Source organism: Heterocephalus glaber, unplaced genomic scaffold (genome assembly GCF_053883595.1).
Source record: "Heterocephalus glaber isolate CG9 unplaced genomic scaffold, H.glaber_assembly_v1.0 deba00001687, whole genome shotgun sequence".
NCBI classification, from domain to species: Eukaryota; Metazoa; Chordata; class Mammalia; order Rodentia; family Bathyergidae; genus Heterocephalus; species Heterocephalus glaber.
Window position 1 is genome coordinate 26,852,501 of NW_028258412.1, and position 19,947 is coordinate 26,872,447.

The 19,947-nt window shown below is 62.7% G+C and overlaps 1 protein-coding gene across 8 annotated transcripts in view; it reads right to left on the reverse strand.

Moving 5' to 3' along the window:
• Nucleotides 1-19,947, reverse strand: part of Rimbp2 (RIMS binding protein 2) — a 137,746-nt gene that overhangs the window by 40,929 nt on the left and 76,870 nt on the right. For 7 of the 8 annotated variants that reach the window (XM_021257672.2, XM_087198287.1, XM_087198286.1 and 4 more), the window contains 3 exons: nt 16,531-16,652; nt 8,034-8,138; nt 3,052-3,102 (listed from right to left, as the gene is read on the reverse strand). In XM_021257672.2, coding sequence (XP_021113331.2) covers nt 3,052-3,102; nt 8,034-8,135 — 153 coding nt within the window. In that variant the 5' untranslated portion in view covers nt 8,136-8,138; nt 16,531-16,652. Of the gene's footprint in view, nt 1-3,051; nt 3,103-8,033; nt 8,139-9,083; nt 9,567-16,530; nt 16,653-19,947 lie in introns of those variants that run through there. The other variant, XM_021257670.2, reaches the window with a different exon arrangement.

The window sequence follows — 19,947 nt, forward strand, 5'->3', positions numbered from 1 at the left end:
GCATGGTGGCCCAGGTTGTTGGCCTGGCTCAGGAACGGTTCTGGCTGCTCTCAGATGAGACCGTGCAGGCTGCCTAGCATCTTCAGGGTGAGCAGGTGTTCAGTGAAGGTAAAAGTATCCAGACCTGCAAGTGGGCTCACGGACCTGCCTGTGCCTGGGGCCTGGCTGCTAAGCCGACTGCCGGTGGGTCACTGGGCAGGTGTGTGGTCACCTGGGTGTGTCCATGGCCTGGGAAGTGGCCACCTGGGGGGGGGGGCTGTCCCCGAGCTTCGAGGCTGTGCTGGCCATGGCGGGCACACAGGGTTCCGCCCTCACGCGGGGGCTGCAACGGGGCCACGCCTTCCCCAAGGCTCCCAGGCTCCTCCAGAGGCCCCAGCGCGGGCAGGCGCGGGAGGTAATGGCTGGAGACTGACACCTGCTGCAGGGTGCTATGGGGGAGGTGGCACAAACACCCGTGGGGCCCTGGAGGGCCAGCCAGGGGGCGCACAGATGCTCCGGGCAGGGGTGGGGTGCAGACTGGCTTGGGTGGAAGATGCCATCCCAGAGGTCGGAGCCCGGGCCCAGCTCCCTGCGGGACTCTCCTTGGCACCCCGAGTCCTACTGTGGGTCTGCGGGCCGGTGCTGTGGTATCTGCGCCTGGATTGTCGGACGGCAAGGTGAGCAGCAGGAGGAGAGCCTCACCTGTGGTTTTAGGGTCACATCTGATCACAGCCATCGCTGCCTGGTGCACGGGGTTTCGTGACATACATGACGAGGGCCATGCGGGGGGCCCTGAACCCCTCACCACAGGGCGGGGCGGGGCCTGGCCTCAGCGCACTCCAACTACTGGGGCATGAGGGGCTTCGGCCTCCTGCTTCCTGAGCCCTTCTGAGACACCATGACAGGTCGCCTACCCGGCCGGGCCTCAGTGTCCCCCGGCCACCATGAGGGGAGCAAGAATCCCCTCGATCTCCAAGATGCCATCTCCATCCATGCGTCCTGGGTCGGGATCCCCTTCCTCCTGAGCTCTGTCTACGCCAAGCTCCCGCTGGGCTCTGCCTGTTTAACTCCTGAGACCCCCACCTCGCTGAGCCCATGCTGGCCTGGAGCCCGGGGTCCCTGCTCACCCTGCATGCCGACCCCTCCCTCGTCAGAAGGTAGAGCCGGACCTGGCCCTGGGTTTGTCACAGCATCCCGCAACCCTGCACCTCCCCGCCTGGCAAGGGTGCCTCAGGACGCTCCCTCCAAGGTCCTCTCCGGGCGACACCGGGATGTGCCCTGCTTTCCGCTGGACGTTCATTCCCATTCGTATCTCTGGGTCAGCACTTCCAGGTTTGGAATGGGGTTGGGGTTCAGGTACTAAGGCCTGAGTGTCGCAGGGTCGATCCACACACACCCCTCCTTCCCTGGGGTCCCATACCAGCTGCCTGGCTGTGCAGGCCCTCAGGGCCAGAGGTCTGATCCAGCCGGGCCCAGCTCAGCAGGGTGGGTCCCTCCTCTGCATTCCCATCAGACTCAGTGCCCTACCCATGGGTCCCCAGCCCGGGGGTGGACAGCAAGGCCTGAGATAACCTAGGTCCTCTCTGCCCGTGAAAGGAGCTCACTGGGGGCCAGCAGGAGGGGCGGGAAGGCACAGGGGTCCCTGTGAGCTCGATGACAGAGCCACCCAGGGGAGGCGCTTTCTCTTCCCTGTGGCCATCTAGACTCATGGGACCGGCCGGGTGGCAACAGTGAAACAGAAATGGAAAACCACGTGCACTGGCCTGGCTTGGCGTTCCAGAGCGCTGGGCACAGAAACGCCGGCCCTGGGCTCACTGGGCGAGGACCCAGACCCCCCGCGTCAGAAAGCAGCAGGAGTCAGAGCTTGAGGAGCCTGCGTGGGGAACAGAGCTGCCACATGGGAGAGCACAACCGGGCACCGGGCACTCACAGTACCTGCATGCTGTGCAGGGTGCTCGGGATGGGCAAGCAGCACACAGCACAGGAAGAGGCGGTGAGCAGAGGGCGTCTGGGCACCACGCTGCCTTCGCAGTGTCACCACCAGGACCTCGGTTCAGATGCTCACTGATAACTCGGACATGGGCCCCGGTGGCCACAGAAAGGACCCAGGCCACCAGGCTGGGGCTCCAGGGGGACTGGAGGGAAGGGACCCATCCCCAGCCAGAGTGGAGTCTGGCAGGGAGCCGAGTCCCTTCCTGGGCTCAGCAGGCAGGGGCCAGGTCCTCTGCCTGCTGCCCAGCATGGCCACAGGCGCCTGGGAGCTGCTGGGTGCTTTCTGGAACTGGCTTCAGCATAGGGTGGTAATGATGGCCCTCCTGAGGGGGGCAGATCTGGAAAGGCCTCACTGGGGAGGCACACTCTGCTCCCTGGGTGGCCTGCCCCTCGGGATGGACAGGACAGGCCATCCAACAGAGGGCAGCCAGACCCACATCCAGAGGGCTCGGAGGGGCCTCACTGGGCTCCCCTCAGGGTCACTTCCAGCCCTGTCTCGGAGGGTGGAACTGGTGCACACAGGGTGCAGGGCAGAGCCTGGGGGTGGCCACAAGAGGTCAGCTGCTCTTTGCCTGCCCGCAGTGCCAAAGGAAGCTGACAGGGGACAGACAGCAGGGACAGGACTGGCCACGCTCAAGCGCCACTCATGGGACAGATGAGGTAGCTGCTGCCTTCCAATCCTCACCACTGGGCCACTGAGGCTGCCTCTGGGACTGAGGGCCAGGCCCATGGGGATGCCCCTGAACACACAGGGTGGCATTGCCACCAGGTCCTAGGCCCGCCCTCCTCTGACCCACGTCTCCTGGGCTCGGAGCCACCCCTGACACGTGCTCCTAGTGATCTGCCAGGAGACAGGACACCCACGGGACGGGACACCCTGAGCCAGCGAGAACCAAGCCCACGTGACGCAGTGCTGACCACCGTGTGGCCTGGAGAATAAGCCAGCCCTGTGCCTCAGTGACCCAGGCTCCGGTAAGAGAAGTGTCCCGAGCACGGGTCCCAGGGCACAGTCAGCACCTGACCAAGGCTGCCTGGATCTGCCCCTCACCGCCCCCGCCTGGAAGGAGGGGCTCCGCTCACCTCTAGCAGCTGCACGGCCCCCTCGTGCTCCTTCTTGGCTTCAGCCTGAGCCTGTGGGTGGTGGAGACAGAGAGGTGTCAGGGCACAGCGACAGCATAGGTCCTGCCCCCACCGGCCCAAGGTCTGCACTGGGGCCGTGAGGTGGGGTGGACTCGGTGGGGCAGCACCTTGGGGGGCATGAAGAGAGGGAAGGCTCCCGGGCTTAGCCGGCGGGGGCTCCTGGCCTGCTTCTGAGCACGGTCCCCAGGGTCCTTGGGGACAGATGGACGCTGGCTGAACCCAGAGCAGCAGGCAGATTCTGCCAGGGCCTTGAGCAGCAGCGCCACCGCCCCAAACATCCCCACTGCCGCAAAGCAAGACGCCAGCCTGCAATGCCCCCAAGACTCCCCAGAGTCCCGGCCCAGAGGTCTCACACCTCCAGCCAGTAACCAAGGCAACCTGCAACCGCGGACTGGCGGCAGAACCATCTTCCCGCAGAGGAGAAATCTTACAAGGCTTTACAGCCTGGACAGAGCACAATGCACACAAAACTGAAATGCGGCACAGTGACTCCCCGTCCCTGGACCCCTGACCGGGACCTGGGTGGGCACTGGCGCGTCCAGAGGCCCTGGCCTGCAGAGTAGGAGGGAGGGAGGCCCCTTTCCCTCCAGACTCAGCCTGAGAGAGGCGGGGCTGGGGGGCCAGCACCCTCCCTGAGAAAGCAGCCAGCCCAGGGGAGGCTGGCGAGAGGTGGCTTCTGCTGGCCCTGGGACGCAGCTGAGCGTGAAGCCAGCTGGCAGGGCCCTGGGTCCAGCCGTATCTCAAGCAGCATCTCCAGTTATGTGTGCCAACACGACTTTCTTGTGGGGCTTTCTGTCACTTGGAAACAAGAGCCCTATCGCACACCAACATCCACACTGACAAGTGTCTTAAAGTCAGAGGCAGTGGACGTCGGGGGACAGAAGACGGGCGCCACGCCGTGCACCCTGATAGATGGGGGTCAGCCCCGAGCCTGCCCTGGGTGAGAGGACTGTTCCCCTCCCAACTCCGACCCCAGGAAAAGAAGCTGCAACTTCAGCCCGGAGTCTGGGCTCGGGGCGCAGAGAGGGGCCGCTCATGTTCCAGCTGAGCAAGTGAGCGCCACCTTAGCAGCCAACTTGGCACCGGGATCCCATGTGGGTTGGCAGGGGACTCTTGGCTCCTGCGGGAGAACCAGCATGTGCTCCAGGGAGCTCACTCGGCGCCCCATCTGCGCCTCCCACAGCCAGAGCAGAGCCCTGCGCATTCACTACAGAATTCTTGAGCTCAGCCAGGCATCAAGAGCTTAAAATCGCTCCTTTCAAAGCAAAACCCGTGAGCGTGACAATAAATAACAAAACAGAAAAAAAGACAAGGAAGCAGCCGGAAGACACAGAGAGGATATAAATACCCGACGCTGCCTGGAGAGTTGGACCAGAGTTGTGCAGGGCAGAACCAAAGGCCTGCGCAGGCCAGGAGGCAGCGGCTCCTGCTGAGGATCGGAGTGGTGGTCGTGGGCAAGTGGCACCAGGCCGCCTGGGCGTCAGAACAGAGCGTTCAATCTAACAGTTCCAACGGCAGCGCTGGGCTTTTGCAAAATCATCTCAGGGGCCACTGCCACCCCAGGGACACACGGCCTTCTCCATGCACATGGGGGCTGCGGAGCCTGTGAGGGGAGTTGTTGCCATAGCTACTACATCCTTCTGATGCCAGCAAGGGACCGGTCACCGAGGGCTAGGGCAGGGTGGGCTGGGCAGCCAGAGCACAGGCCAAAGGAGACCAGCGTGCATGGCAGGGCGACGGTCCCCAGCCCCAGGTCACGCAACCCAGAGCGCCCGGCACCGAGGTCAGCTGCAAGGACGGAGAGGGGTCGGGATGGAGCGCTGAGTGCGTCCAACAGCAGAACTGCGGAGCTGCCAGGGCCTCAGCTGGGCCCCGAACTTGGGACTGGGTTGCTGGGAAGCTGCAGAACACGTCACCCAGGGGCATGGCAGGGCACGGCGTGGAGGACCGGCATGGCCAGAGCGTTCGTGGGCTCCCTCCCCACCCTGCAGGTCCAAGAGCAAAGGCCACCACCTGCCGGAAGCACACAGCAGCAGCAGCAGCAGGTGTGGGTCGGGCCGGGGTGCAGCTCCTCTTAGCACCCCAAGGGCAGAAAGAGGCTTGAGACAGAGTGGCAGCTCGCAGGCAGGAAGGGACCCCAGGACCGCGTGGCCCTGGGAGGGACACACCGCACGGGCCTGGAGCCCACATTTAGCCCAGGAAGGAGTGCCCCCCAGCTCCGCGGGGTGGTGGTGCCTTTCGGCACTCACTCAACAGGGTCTGAAGCAGCGCGAGTCTGGCGTCGGGAATCCCTCAGGGCACTGCGACCTCGCGCTGTGTCCGGAGTGGAGCTCCAGCTAGCTGGCCGCTGCCTCCCTTGCCTGCTCAAGGCCCAGGGCGGCCCTGCCCCAACACGGGGACACACACGGCAGCACTGCTAGCAACGTCCGTCAGCACCACTTGGTGAGAACAGTGAGCCACTTCTTCCAAGACCCGGGGATCCGCGCGAGGAGGGCTAAGAGGGGGCACAGGTGGGTGGGGTCTGGGAGAAGTGGGCAGTGTCCAGGTGCTCCCCAGCTTCTGCAGGAGCAGCAGGGCCGTGGGCGCCACCACCCGGACGGCCGTCGCCTCGAGAGCCCCTGCTGCGGCAGCCCTGGCCCACTCCTGCCTCGGCGTGCCCGTTAGGGCGAGAATCGCCTTCCCTGGGCAGCATCCCCGGCTCTCCTGGGTGTACGGGCAGCAGGGCCAGGACATGAGTGAAAGACCCCTCTGTGTCCAGCCTCCCATAGGGTGGCCAGGGGCTCCAGGGGGCCTTGGGGACCCGGGCGGGGAAGGGCCCCAAAGGACCAAGACTGGGACCTTCTGGAGGGAGAGCGGACGCTGTGCAGGAAGGAAACGCATCACATGCAGAGCCTGGGGGTGGCAGTGGACCAAGAGGGCATAAGGTCCATCCATGGGGACTCACGAGAGCCAGCTCCAGGGTGTGACGGGGTGGGGTCCCAGACAGAGCCAGGCTGCAGTGGGGAGACTGAGCAGCTCCGGGCCAGCTCCACAGCAGAGCTGCCTCTGGACCTGATCAGAACCACCTTTGGACCTGGGGACTTTTATCATGGAGGGGGGACAGACATCAGTCTTGAGCCAATCACTGCCCTATTATGGAGGCTTCCCAATCCATGGTCCGGCTCCAGCTTGGAGCTCTGGTCCTAGCTCCAGGCCCTGCACTGGCCATGTGGCACAGCACCCCCTGCCAGGACTCCAGCTACCGCTGTTCCCCAGCGCGTAGCACATGGCATCTCCTCCTCGCTTTGGCCCCCTCCTGTCGGAGTCATCCTGCCAGCACCTCTGATCTGTTCTGTTCATCCCATCTCGGTCCCTGCTGGGGCTTCCCGAGTCCTCCACCCCATATCCACTAGAGCAAGTACCCTGGTGGGCAGGTGTGGCCGCCCTGTCCAGGGTGTCGCTGGGCAGAGTCCAGGGAGGAGTCCAGCCGTGCTCAACTCCCTCTGAAACCTTTTGCAAAGCTGGTTTCTAGAAGGTGGCTGAGCAGGCCTGCCCACGCGTCCAGTCACTTCTCCCCAGGAGAAGGAGAGGAAGCAGCCCCAGTGGACACAGGAGCCAACCAGGAGGAGCACAGAGCTCTTCTCTACCCAGCTTCCCAGGGAGCTGTCTGTTGAGAAACAGTATCCTGCACCCTTGAGGGAGAATGTCTGAATTCCAGCTTCTTATCTGTCTCAGAGGACTGGGTCAATGTGCCCAGGGCCCTGGGTCTGGGTGGTGATGAGGTGACTCCCACCCAAAGCTCCCTCCTGATAACGCAGAGGATATTGCTTCTTGTGGGCAGGAGTCCCTGTGTGCGCTGGACGGTGCCCGCCGCTGTGGACCCAGCCTGATGGAACCTGCCCTCACCTGGGGCCGCAGGCCGGGGCAGGGCACATGCCCGCGTCGCCTGCAACCAGCTGTCATAACCCCTGGTGGGGCACCGTCCCTCACCACAGGGCGGGCCATCCACAACGCATCCTTGCTGGGAAATCAGAGTCCCAGAGGGCCAGGGGTGGGCGAGGGGTGCCCTTGGAGGGCGGGGGAGTCACCTGCCTCATCCTGGCTGGCAGGGGCCAGTGGGCACATGGCTGCCACCAGCACACAGCTGGCCCCAGCTCTGGCTGGTGCTCCCACCCCTCCGCCCCTGACAGGCCCAGGCTGGCTGCAGGGCCCTCGGAGGACAGTAGGGATGCAGTGGGACCCTGGAGGTGAAGCCAGTGAGTGTGCTCTGGCTGTTGGGCAGCCCACCCGCCCCGTCGGAGGCCCTTCCCGCCATGGGCAGTCGGCAGGACCGGCTGATGACAGACGGCCAGCAGAGGGGACCCCGGGCCTCCATCCAGCAGCCAGGGACCTCACGGCCACCCAGCTGCCCTGGCCCTCTTCTGCTCCTGCCTCCTCCCCTTTCCTCCTGTCTGCTTGGCTTGCTCTCTTTGCTAATGAGATCGTGCTGGAAGCACCACCCTGCAGCCTCGTTTCTCCACCACACAGACTCGGCCTGCAGACAACAGAGACGGCACAGGGGCCTCTGAGGGGCCACTGGAGACCCAGCCACGCTCAGGATGGGCTCTGTAACCCACGTCCCACTCACCCCACTGCAAAACGCAGCCCAGCCCCTCCCTTGGACCTGCATCCCGCATCTCCCAAAGGGCATGTCCCCGGGGGTGGCCGCCTCTCTGTGCCCTTCTGGGGTGGTTCGCATTGTGCTGGCTTCCCTGCCCCAGCCAGCCGCGGTCAGAGTGCCCTTCGCCCTACGACTGGCCCGGCTACTCCAGAGCACAGAGGGCAGAAAAGGCCAGGAGCCTCGCTTGTGAGGGGAGAAGGGAGGGGCAGAGAGGGGGATCTGAGCCTTCGAGGCGAGGGCAGCCCCACGGTACCCCAGGGCCCCGGCCCCCGACCCAGCTCACCTTCTGCAGTAGCTCGATCTCCTGCTGCTTGGCATTGAGGATGGCCAGGGCCTGCTCATGCTCCAACTCCAGCTGCTGCCTCCGCTCCGCAGCCTCGCGCATGTGCTGGGGGACAGGGGTCCTGAGTGCCCCGAGCCAGGCGCCCGCCACCCCTCCACCCAGCTGCTGCCCCAGGATCGCCAGGCACAGGGAAGCCACCTCCTCTCGGCAGCCGGGCTCTTCCTCGGGAGCTGAGGCTCGGGGAACCCGGGCCCAGCCAGGCTCCCGCCCCTGCTCTGCTTTTTATATCTTCTGGGCTGAGCGTGAGCACAACTCAGATCCCCGCAAAGACGGAGCCTTCTTCGCTGTCGGAAACGTGCCGCCTCCCCAGTTTGCCCCAGAAGTTTGCAAAGGGGAGGCCATCAGCTCCCTGAGCCCGGCTGGGCTGCCCACCTGTGCAGCCCACCACCTCCCTCCACTGCCACACCGGCCACATCCGCACTGGCGCCCGGCCAGGGACAGCCTCGAGGACGGGCAGCGTGACAAGAGGGGACGTCCCACGGGAAGTTCCGCGGGAAGCCTGTCAGGACACACGTCGAAGGTCACCCGTGCAGGGCAATTCAAATTCAATGTCCATTTCCTTTATTTCTTAGATCATAATGTATGTAAAAGGTAACCTCGAGACCAACCTTTTAAAACTGGATCATTTACCCACAAATCCCAAGTCCTTCAAAAATAGGAAGAGCCCCGTTCCTAGTGCCTGGGAACCCAGAACTCCCGTCCACCTGTCCCGGCCCTGCCCTGGGGTCACAACCATGGCTGTGTTTATGGAGGGGACCTTGGCCTGCCTTGGACGGGCCAGTGATTCACCTCTATTCATCTGTTATTTCACAATTCCACTGACTTCCAGTCTCACTGATCTTACTGCGGTTGCATTGGGGTCTTAGAGCAGCCCCAGAGTCACGAGACAGTGGCACGGCCTGCGGAGAGGACAGGGCATACCCGCTCCTCCTGTCACTGTCCCAGGTCTCCCTGCCCGCCGCCCAGCGCCCCTCTCCCGGGGAGACTCACAGCTGAGCACTGTACCGGGGTGGACGGGCAGAGCCCCGCATCCCCAGCCGTGTGGCAAGGGGCTCGTGGTCCACTGCTGCTTTGCTTTCACAGCAACATCCGCCCCTGGCCGGGTGTGAGGGGCCCCGCATCTCCTCTGCTGCCTCCCGAGAGCCCCAAGCTACAATCACCCTGCTGCTCGGCGGTGGCAGACAAGTGGGGGTTTTGCTGTTGCTATGGAAACTCTCAAGGAACCTGGGATGCTGGGAAAACAACTCCCTAAAATATGATCTGAACCCCACAAAACACAGCTGACCCCGTCGGTTACTCCAGCTGGCTTACGCCAGGATGGGCAGGACGGACGCAAGGTGCCCCTTGGCACCCTGATGCCAAAGCGCTCAGCTCAGCTCCCTGCCTCTGACCCCTGCACAGTCCCATCTCCGACAACACAGGCCCGGTCCGATGCTCATGCCATGCAGACAGCTGTCCTTGCTGCGCCCGGGGAGCAAGGGCCAGGGAGAACCCGCCGTGCCCAGGGCAGGTGATGGTTTCATCCGAATGCTGCGCTGGACGGCTGGTCGATCGTGGACAGGGACCCCAGGCACAAGGGTGGCTGCAGTCCCACAGCTCCAGACTGCAGCTCGAGCCCAGCAGCCCCGCTGCCTGGACTTGCCGCCCTCCAGGCCCGCGAGCCACGGTCAGCAGCCTGGGCCCGGCAGCTCCTAGAGAGCTCTTGGTGACGGCCTTAGTGTGCCTCACAGCACTGGGTGTCCCCAGGGCACAGGGGGACAAGCCCCCCACAGCGGGCTCTGGATTGTCCCCCAGGCCCTGATGAGGGGGCGGCAACACAGCTGGTCAAATGCGGACTGCACCCAGGCCAGGCACCCGCCACATCCACAGCTGCTCACTCAACGCTGAGCTGCTTTACAGCTCAGAGAGGCTGAGCACTTGCTCAGGACCACACAGCTCGAGTGCAGCAGCCCCGGATACCTGGACCGCATCCCAAGAGCGCGAACTCAGGCCCGGCACCTTCCCGGCGGCTGCCCCTCTCTGGCCCTGGCCAGAACCAGCCTGGAGCACCTGGTTCTCATTAAACCCAGGAGGGGCCGGGGCAAGGCCGCTCCTCGCCACCATCTGACACCCAAGTGCGGCCCAGCCTCTTCACTTAGGGCCAGAAGGAAGTCACCGGGAAGAGGGGGAGGCCGCTCCTCAGAAGGCTGCGCCAGGAACGCGGGACCTGCAAAGCGCCACAGGTCAGCCAGGACAGACGCGGGCCTCCCTGGTGAGGTGCCGGGGACATGGGCCAGAGGCTTGGAAGCAAACGCCCCCAGGGCCGGCCGGGGATGGTCACCAGGCACCCCAGCTGGGGCCTGGTGCACAGGAGGTGTCCCGGCCTGTGCCCTCCTACCCCACTGCCCTGGAACCCTGCTGGTGCCGGGCCACGTCACCCCTGCCTGCAGGAAGCTCGCACAAGGAAGTCTTGCTTTTCCTCCTCAAAGAGCACCTGAGGCTTCTCTTCCCGTCTCAGTGAACGCAGGCCTCGCCCCCGCAGCCGCTTTTCGCAGGCTGCTGACTGTTCCCTGACCCGCCTGCTCTGCACCCAGATCTTCAGGCGCCTGGACCCAAGCCTCCCGACCTCCAAGGCTTCTGCCACGTCCCGTTGACCCTGGGCGAGCATGAACCCGCCACCGCCATGACGTCCACCCTGCCTGTCCCACTCCGCAACCTCTGCGGTGGCGTCCCGCAGGGCACGCAGCGGCCGACGGCTGGGGAGGGAACCCAGGCCCCTGACCAGTGGGCAGGACCCTGCCTCTCGCTCACTGCGGGGTCGCACACCATTTCCACCCCCAGCCCTGCCCAACAGTCTCCACGGTGCTGTACTGATTCACAGGTTTAGTCAGCCCACACCGAAGAACCCGATGGCCTGGCTCAAGACCAGGCCAAAGACGCAGCCGGGACGGGGCCCTGAGCAGCCCGCCCGCCCTCCCCTGCATCCTTAGCCTGCACCTCACAGCGCGAACCACTCTGCAGCCGCACTGGAGCCAGCTCAGCCTGAGCAGCCCCACCCCGGAACCAGCCACACTTGTTCCTTCCCAGCCCTGGGGAGCCAGATGATGGCCAAATAGAATCCAGCCAGCAGCTGCGGTGGAGACCAGAGCAAGCCCAGCCTGGTGACCTAGCAACTTAGCAAGGGACTTGTCAAAAAGTAAAAGTAAAAATAAAAATAAAAAGCGTTGGGGACGTTGCTCAGTGCAAAGGCCCCAGGTTCAATCCCCAGAACCGTAAAATAAACCAAGGAATTCTGTTTCCTTAAAATGGCTTGATAGAGGTGTCACTTTTATCCACAATGATCCCAATGCAAGCGTCTTTGACAGAGTTTACAACTGTCACAAACCTTCATTCTACAAAGTCTCGTGTCACAGGTGGAAGCTTCGTGAGTTTTGGGTGTTCTCTCTTAAGACAGGAACACTGGAAATCAGGAAGCTTTTCAACTCCCTGTTTTGGGGAACAAATTCCCGAGAGCCCCAGGAGGTTCCCAGGGGGACAGGGACAGGGACCCTTTCCCCACGGAGCAGGGTGAGGACGCGGGGCAGGCACACACAGGGAGCTGGGGCCCCGAGTCACAGTGTGCAGTGGCTCAGCCGGCAGAAGGGCTGCGGCCACCCCTCCAAGGGACAGGTCTCCTTGGGGCCTGGGTTCCCGGCCCCAGGGAAGCAGCCCCTTCCCAAGTGCCACGGGCGAAGCTCAAGGCCAAGAGTCCAGCCCCAGAAACCGGACAGCCCTCAGGGGCAGCGAGCTGAACAGCCAGGGCGAGGAGTAGAGCACCTTAGCCAATCCGGACGGGGCAGTGCTCAGTCAGGGCACTGACGGGGAGAGGCCTGGGTACGCGGCAGGAGCCCCTTGTTTACCACCACAGCTGTGGACGTCAGAGCCCTTCCGGCTGTCAGCAAGGCCGGCATGGTGGCCCCACCCCGCCCAGACCAGCACCTACTGCTTCCCTAAGACTTAGGTATACTAAGCCCTGGAGGTGCTGAGCGCTAAGTACCGAACATGTGGAAGCCATGTGACTTTGTGGCACCCCGATACAGTGAGATATTCATTCCCAGGGGCCACGAGAGGCCTTGGGACTGGTCCAGGGTGTGCATGGTGCACACAGCCAAGGCGGGACGTGAACCAGGAGGGACAGGCCCCCCCAGCTGCACAAGCAGCCTCCACTCACTGAGACTTCTGTGGGCCTCCGTGGTGTGGGATGAGCCAACCCTTGGGGGGACCTTCGGCACGGCCATCCCTGCACAGGCCTTCGCGGGGCCTGGGGTGACCCCGCCTCCCTTCTGGGTCTCCTGCCCCTCGGGGAGGCACGCACCACACACGAGGCCAGCAGGAGCCACCTGCACCCTCCGGGGGCGGCTGGCACCCCACGCACAAGACTTCCAAATGGTCACCATGCTCGTGTCCCTGCGAGCAGCTGGCCCAGGACCTCGGGGTGATGCTGAAGCCTGCATTTCACCCCAGGCAGAATCTCACCCCCAGTCCCCTCTGGAAAGCTCCCATCTCGGCAACACCAGGGAGCATGCCCCACAGCCAACACGCCCCATGCATGCCACGCCTGAGGCAAGCTTATTTTTAAAGCGGTGGTATTTATAGCCGGATGTTGACACGGCGCGTAAGCAGCCTGCAAATGTCAAGGGGCGGCTTCCCAGCTGGGTGCTGCTTGCTGCGGAAGGGCTGAGCCCAGCCCTCCTCTGAGATCAGAGCTGGGTCCAGCCCCGGCCCTGCTGTGAGCGGCCACAGAGCAAGCGAGCGAGCAAGGATGCAGACCTCACTGCCTCCCTCCGCAGGACTCCACAGCACGGCATTGGGGGTCACTCCCATGAGACCCGCTCACACCAGCAGCAGCAGCAGCAGCAGCGAGCTGCTCGGTGCACATGGTTTCCTTCTCCAGGATCCTGGGGAGGGCACGTGAGGACTGAGTCGTGTCTTCAGACACAAGTCCGGATGGAGCGAGCTATTTTGGGTGGCATCTTCCTGTCCCGTGCATGTGTCAGAGCCATCCATCAGCCAGGCGAGGGAAGGAGTCACAAGAATCCTTGGAGCTGGAAAGCATTTAGGCAAAGGTCTCCAAATTTCTCAGATAGAAAAAGTCGGCAAGGCACCCCTTCAAAAGGCCAGGCGCCCGATTCCCGGCTGCCCTCCTCCCAGCTGCCGGACAGTGGCCCTCGCCCCATGTCAGGACACTGCCGGTCACCCACACCCTCGCTGTGCCCCGGCAGGTCCCGGCATGCCCAGGGACAGGGCCACAGGAGGAGGTCGGCCTGCCCGCGTGCCAGTCACCCCCAGGCCAAGTCACGCACCTCTGAGCCTCAGTTTCCTCGTTTATCGAGTGGCACGGCTGATGCGGGAGCAGGTGAGACACAAGCCCACAGCAGGCACAGGGCGATCATGCCCCGTCCACACCAGTGTCCATCGGGCAGCCACTCTGCGGCTGCTGTCTGCCTTCCCATGTCCACTCTTCCATTTCCCCTTCCCTGTTTCTTCTGAGTTTTAGCGTGGCGTCGTCATGCATCCCTGGTGTTTCTGGCGTGTTTCCATGGATCTCTCAGTGGCTGCTCCACGCGTCTCGATGTACATGTTGAGTTTGAATAATCGACGCAGAACGCAGGCCTGCTGCTGTGAGCGCCTGCCTGTCCCAGTCTGCACTGGCCCTTTACGAGGTACAGTGGACCCTTGACTTAAGAACTCAGTTTGCTCCTGAGGACTGGCTGTAACGCAGGTTGGTCAGTGGAGGCTCAGGCTCTACGCAGCCTTCAGAGTCTCTCCTGCACACAGGTGGATCTCGGTGTCCTTAGAGACCCTGGCCCAGGATTTCTCAGCGAACCCCACACAGGAAAGGATGCTGTCCTGCTCCTTCCAGAACTCTGTAAGGGTTAAATCTGTACCTGAGACCATCTGCAAGCACAAGCGGCTGGCATTTGGGTCGTAACTCAAGACTCTGATCCTAAGTTAAAAACTAAGATTCTGGTCGCAACCCAAGTTGTTTGTATGTCTGGCCGGTCGTAACTTGAGGGTCCACTGTATTTTCTTTCACATTGCATCCGCAGGCGCCAAGCTCGGCGGGGCAGCAGCACAGCTCCCTTGATCCCCCCACGTGTGTCAAATCCAAGAGGAGAGAAAAGCATCTGTGGTCGCCGGGCCCCCCGCCCTGCTCTGCCCTCTGTGTCTCCCCCGTCCGCTCTCACTGGGCGCATGGAGGCAGCAACAGACACACCACAGACAAAGCTGAGTGGCCCGCACGCTGGTGAGGCTCACAGCCAGGGAAGATGAGCCATCAGGCAAGGACAGGCCCAGCAGGGCAGGTGAGGGGCGGGGCCACACACTGCGGCTCCGGTGCCCCTTCTGGCCGGCTGTCCAGCCAGTGCCGGGACTACGGGCAGAGTGCTGGAAAGGTGGTCCAAGTCCCCTGCCCAGGAACCACCTGGGAGGTCCAGTCCCTGAGCGGCGGCTGGAGGACCGGTGGCCCCTGCAGGTGTCCTGCATGGCCGTCTGTGTGTGAGAGGCCCTGGGAGGGCCAGGACCATGCCACTGTGTCCCCTCGTGGTCAGGACAGACGTCCTACCCGAGGCGCAGTACAGCCGGCTGCTCCCGGAGGCCCCAAGGGAGCAGCATCCTCACTGCCCTCCGGCCAGTGACCCTTGGCTCCTTCGCCTGTCAACGCCTCTCCCCATTTCAGCTGTGTCTTCTGCTCCCCTGTGACTCGGCCCCTCCCTGAGGACCCAGTCGCTGGGCAGGTCACTGTGCTCCAGAACGACTGCACTCACCCGGTCACCGCTGCAAAGGGCCTGTCCCCAAATCAGCCAGGCGCACCCGCTGTGCCACTCACTGCCCCACGGAGGGACCACTGGCATCTCAGCCGTCCCCTTGAGGCCCATGGGCTCTGGGAAGCAGACTGGGCTGCAGCACCCTGCCCATCCTGCTCTGCACCCCACTGGGTGCGTAGGTCTTCGTCCAGCAGACAGGGGCCCCAGGACGCAGGCACCCCTTCTGGACGACGAGCAGGATGGAGACAAGTGGCCTGTCGGTGCTGTCTGGAAACAGAAGCCACTGAGCGGCTGGGCCCAGCAGGCTGATGACCAGCTCAGTCGCCACGCCAGGGCCACGATCTCGCTGCATTAGCACAGGACAGGCTTCTACACCACTGAACGTCAGGACTCAGCACAGGGTGGCAGGTGTGGAGTCACACAGTTCCGACGACTGTGGCCACCAGGCATTTGAACGAACAGGAGCCGTGGGAGAACGCCACACTTCAACCCCAGGGAGCTGCTGTCACCCGAGCGCTGGTGCCGCTTTCCTGGTGACAGTGAGGACCCCAGGCCATGGTCACTGCCACCAACGGAAGCCATCACCACCCCGGCGCCTGTCCCGGTGCTCGGAGTGTGCCCAGCCCACCTGGCCCCAGCTCACCCCAACCGGATGCCAGGGTCCCAGCCCCGCCCGCTGCCCACGCACCTCCAAGCTAGCACCCCGTCACCTCCCAAGGAGCCCAGACCAGAGCCTCTCACCCCAGGCCCTGCCTGGAGGAAGCCACGGGCATCTCGGGTCTGGACCCTCCCTTGCCACTGCACGGCCTCTGCTCCTGTCCCCCATTTCCCTCCACGTGGCCACAGCCTGAACCCCTGCAGGCTTGGGCCAGGAGTGGCCGTTGGCGGCCTGTTTGATGAGTGTGCTCGCTGTCCCCGGACTCACTTGGCAGCAGAGTGGGCAGCGCCAGACCCGAAGTTCAGCACACACTGTTCAAGAGCTCAGGGTCCCAGCAGCCACTCAGAAGGCAAGTGACCAAAGCAACACACATGCTACGGAGCAGCCTGGAGGTAACTACTGTGTTATGTTTTTTTAATTTCCCACAAGAATCCAATAAACGTTTTAACATTCAAAAAAAATGAAATGCTAAAGATCAATTCAGCTTAACCCTACCACATGCACAGCAACTCAACCCCCATTAAATAAGAAAGGGGACTGGACTCATCGGGAATTCGTGAGGAACACCCAATTGCCTGCCTGCCAATCAAGCAATTCTCTGATTGGGCCATTCCCTTGATAACCAAGGCTGTTAAACACCTGAGGAGCAGCTTAAAATTCATGAAGTTTGAAAAACCAACCCCGACACTCTGGGCTTTAACTGAAGTTGGCTCCATTTCCATTCCAGAGTGCTGCCGGCCACCCTCCGCTCAGCTGTGTTTAACATCCTCAGAAATGGAAATGTATAATTGGCTTTGCGGGATTGCTTCCAGAAACATGCAAATTTTGTTATTTATTGCTTTTTATACCATCAAAAGGGTAAAAACAGCCCGAGAGCCCTGAATTTTGATGAAGCCTTCAGAATGGCTTTGGCTACTTCTGCTCTGGAATCCGCAGCCCCCTCCTCCCACTGGCTGCCAGCATGGTCACTGTCTCCAAGTGCGAGCCAGCCTACCTTCAGGACCTGTTCTAGGTTCTCCAGCTTGGCGTGGGGCTGGTGTTTCTGCTTCACGCCAAATCGAGCTGTCCGTTCACCACGGTGAGCCTGTGGCTGGGCTGGGCATGCTCCGTCTTTACCTAGCAGCAGAAGCAAAGGGGAAACAGGCTGTTACCACCTGCCTAGGAACCAGGATGGGCACCGGGCCCAGCTGGTACCTGTTGTTCCTTCTGCAGGAGCAAGAGTGCTGACTTCCTGCTGGAGAGTCTTCCCCGCCTCATTCTCCATCATGGACTTCGTGGGGCACCACGCATGCAGGGCACGGCCACATGTGACCCTGCCTGGCCAATCAGCACGTGGGCTCCTTTTTTATCCCACTCACTTCCACCACAACTATAGCAGTTGGTTCGTGCCTGGCCAATCTGTGCAGTCCTATCCCTAGGATATCAGGGAGGTCATGTGACCCAATCACATCCCTACAGCCTCGTATAAAGGCAGCTGTCTTGCCCTCTGGACTTGGAAAGTGGAGGACAGAAATGGGAGCTTCCGTGCCATTTGTCATCATGAATGAAGAACCCATCTGAGCACAAAGGCATTGAGACGGAGGCGGAGCCCAGAGCTACAGAAGGAAAGGCGGGGTCCTGGAGGGATCACCTGCAGCCCTAGATCAAGCCTACGAGAAGCTGGTTAAGATGATCCAGTTACTCAGGCCCTCTGCAGACCCCAGCTCGAACCGTCTGTCCTTTCTACCCGGGGCAGTCCTAACAGCTGCACACCTGGTGCTCAAAGTGTGTAAGCACACCCATTATTCTGCCTAGAAGGCCAGCAGGACCCCACGTGTGTCAGCCCTGCCTCCCCGGTGGTCTTGAGCCTACTGTTCCACCTTCGGCCACAGCCCTAGAGGGACCTGTGGTCCTTGTCTTTCTGTGGCCTCCTCAGAGCAAGGGCCGCTCCCACTCGATGGCCCACGCCCCGTCACGTCACAGAGGAACCGACCCGTCTCCACCTAGCAGCGGCCTTCTCGTTCCCTTCCCTCCCGCAGCACCAGACATGCGTCACGGCTCCGGACACTCGGCCCCCTCTGCTGCAGCGACACGGGCGAGGTCTAACCTCGGCTCTGTGGTGCGGGAAGTGCACGTGCAGGCAGGCTCCTGAGTGGCAGCCGTTCCAGGGTCACAGAGAGGCCTTTCTCTGGGAGCGTTTGGAAGCCACCACACAGTGTGAGGCCTCGGCCCTGAACTTGGGACTCTCCAGATGGGCCTGGGTGTGGATGTCGGCCTCATGAATCTCCTGCATTCCTGCCACTAGAGGGGCTCAGACTCGAGGCCCAACCTCACGCAGACACTGGCCGTACTTGCTGCGGGGCTCATCCCCTCCCCTCTCTCGGCCTGCAACCTCCAGCAGTCCCCATGGAGACCACAGTAAAACCCACACTCCTTTGAGGTCCCCAAGGCTCCACAGGGCCTGGCCCCATCTGCTCCCCATCTGGCTGCCAGGTGGACCCACAGACAGGCCGTGCCCATTACTACCCCAGGGCCTTTGCACGTGCAGCCATTGCCAGCCCTGGCCTGCCCACGTCCTCCACTCAGATCCCTGAGCAAGCCTCCCAGCATGGGGGGTAAAGAGCCCCTCGCCACCCATCTGCACCCCTCCTTATTTGCACCCTATTTGTCCCAGGAGGCACTTGGTGGCTGAGGTCACCAGTGTCACTGCAGAGGGGCTCCTCTCGCTGGACCCCTCGTGTCACAGCCTGGAGGGCCTGGCACACTCTCCTGCCTCCCTCGGCTGCCCTGTACCCAGGGTGCACCCGGTCCAGGCAGCGGCTCTGCCCTGGCACCCCTCTTCCGGGCTTTGGGAGACCTGGGCCCAGCACCTGGGTGCAGAGCCGGGTAGAGCAGCAGGGCCGGGGAAGGCGCCCTGTGGGAGCCACTGCCCCTGGGGGAAACAGCCAGCAGCTCAGAGTCCGGGCAGCCTCTGTCCGCCCCCAGCCGGCAGGAGCTCGGCCTCACTGGGCCCCACACTGGCGCTCGGTGCGAGCAGCCTCCGGGCCAGGCCGGGCCTCCTTCGGAAGGGGAGGAGCACTCGGAAGGGCTCCGAGCATCCGTTCAGAGGGACCCGCGTCCTGGCCTGGCCGTAGGGCCGGCAGGACTGCCCACGAGCACGAGCCCTCCTCCCTCCCCCGCTTTCCTCTTTTTCTCTTCAGAACTGGGGATGGAACCTGGCTTCTGCACTGAGCTACATTCTCAGCCCTTTTCTTCATTTCATTTTTTATTTTGAGAAAAGGCCTCGCTAAGCCACCAAGTTGCCCAGACTGGGTGGGAACTTGTGAGCCTCCTGCCTCAGCTTCCTGGAGTGGTGTGTGCTGATTTCCTTTTTTTTTTTTTGCAGAAGGCAGAATCAGTGCTGATATTTAGGTGCCCACCTGCCACTGAGCCTCAAATGTCCTGCTCACCCCTGGGTGCCACCCTTAGGGACGTAATTTCCTCACTGAGGAGGAGGAGGGCTAGTAGCTGCATGCTCCTGTTCACACCTGAGCTTCAGGGCTAGGCCACGCCCTGACAGACCATGGACTCCTGGCCACCAGGGAGGCAGAGTCCTGGGTGGGGGTCCCAGGTAGGAGCTCCCCAGCACCGGCGCCTGTTCCCTGGGCACCACCATGGCTCCCCTGTGACCCTCCCAGGACTCTGCAGCAGCCTCACCGGTGCCTGCGGGACCCAGATGCCCAGCCGAAGGCTCAGCAGTCACCCTGTGCGGGCTCCAGAGGAGCTGCAGGCCACAGCTCCAAGCACCAAAACTAAGAGCTCTGATCAAGGCATATGCTCTGAAAACCAGAGGGCGAGTCCAAGCAGGGGTCACAAGGACCCATCACCCTCCTGCGTCAGTCTGGGGCCGGGCCCTGTGTCCCTGTAGGCTTGTGCTAAACGCTCTCCTTGGTATGACCTCACGCACATGCCACCTGTGCAGTGACCTGGGACACGAGGACACATGGCCCATGGCTATGCAGTCCAGGCTGGCCTCAAACTCATAGAGATCCTCCTGCCTCGGCCTGAGTGCTGGGATTACCGGTGTGTCCACCAGGCCCGGCTGTTTTCACCGTGTCCAAGGTTGTGATTCTATGGCACCATCCCTGCCCCACATTAAAACCCTGTCCGCGGTAAACAGTGAACCCCGAGTGTGTCGACACTAGCAGCTTCCAGTGCTTGCGGCCCTGCGGGATTCGTCCTCTGTGGCTGACTCGTTTCTCTTGCCATCATGGCGGGATTGGAACCCTCTTCCCTCTGGGCACCAGGGAATGCTCTGCTTTGCATCTACACCGCGTGTCTATGCTACCCTTTCCTCACCCACTTACCACTGCTGGCCACGGGCTGCTCCCACAGCCCTCTGCGACCCCCAGCCGCTGCCCTGGGTCTGCACCCAGTGATGCCGTCCACGCAC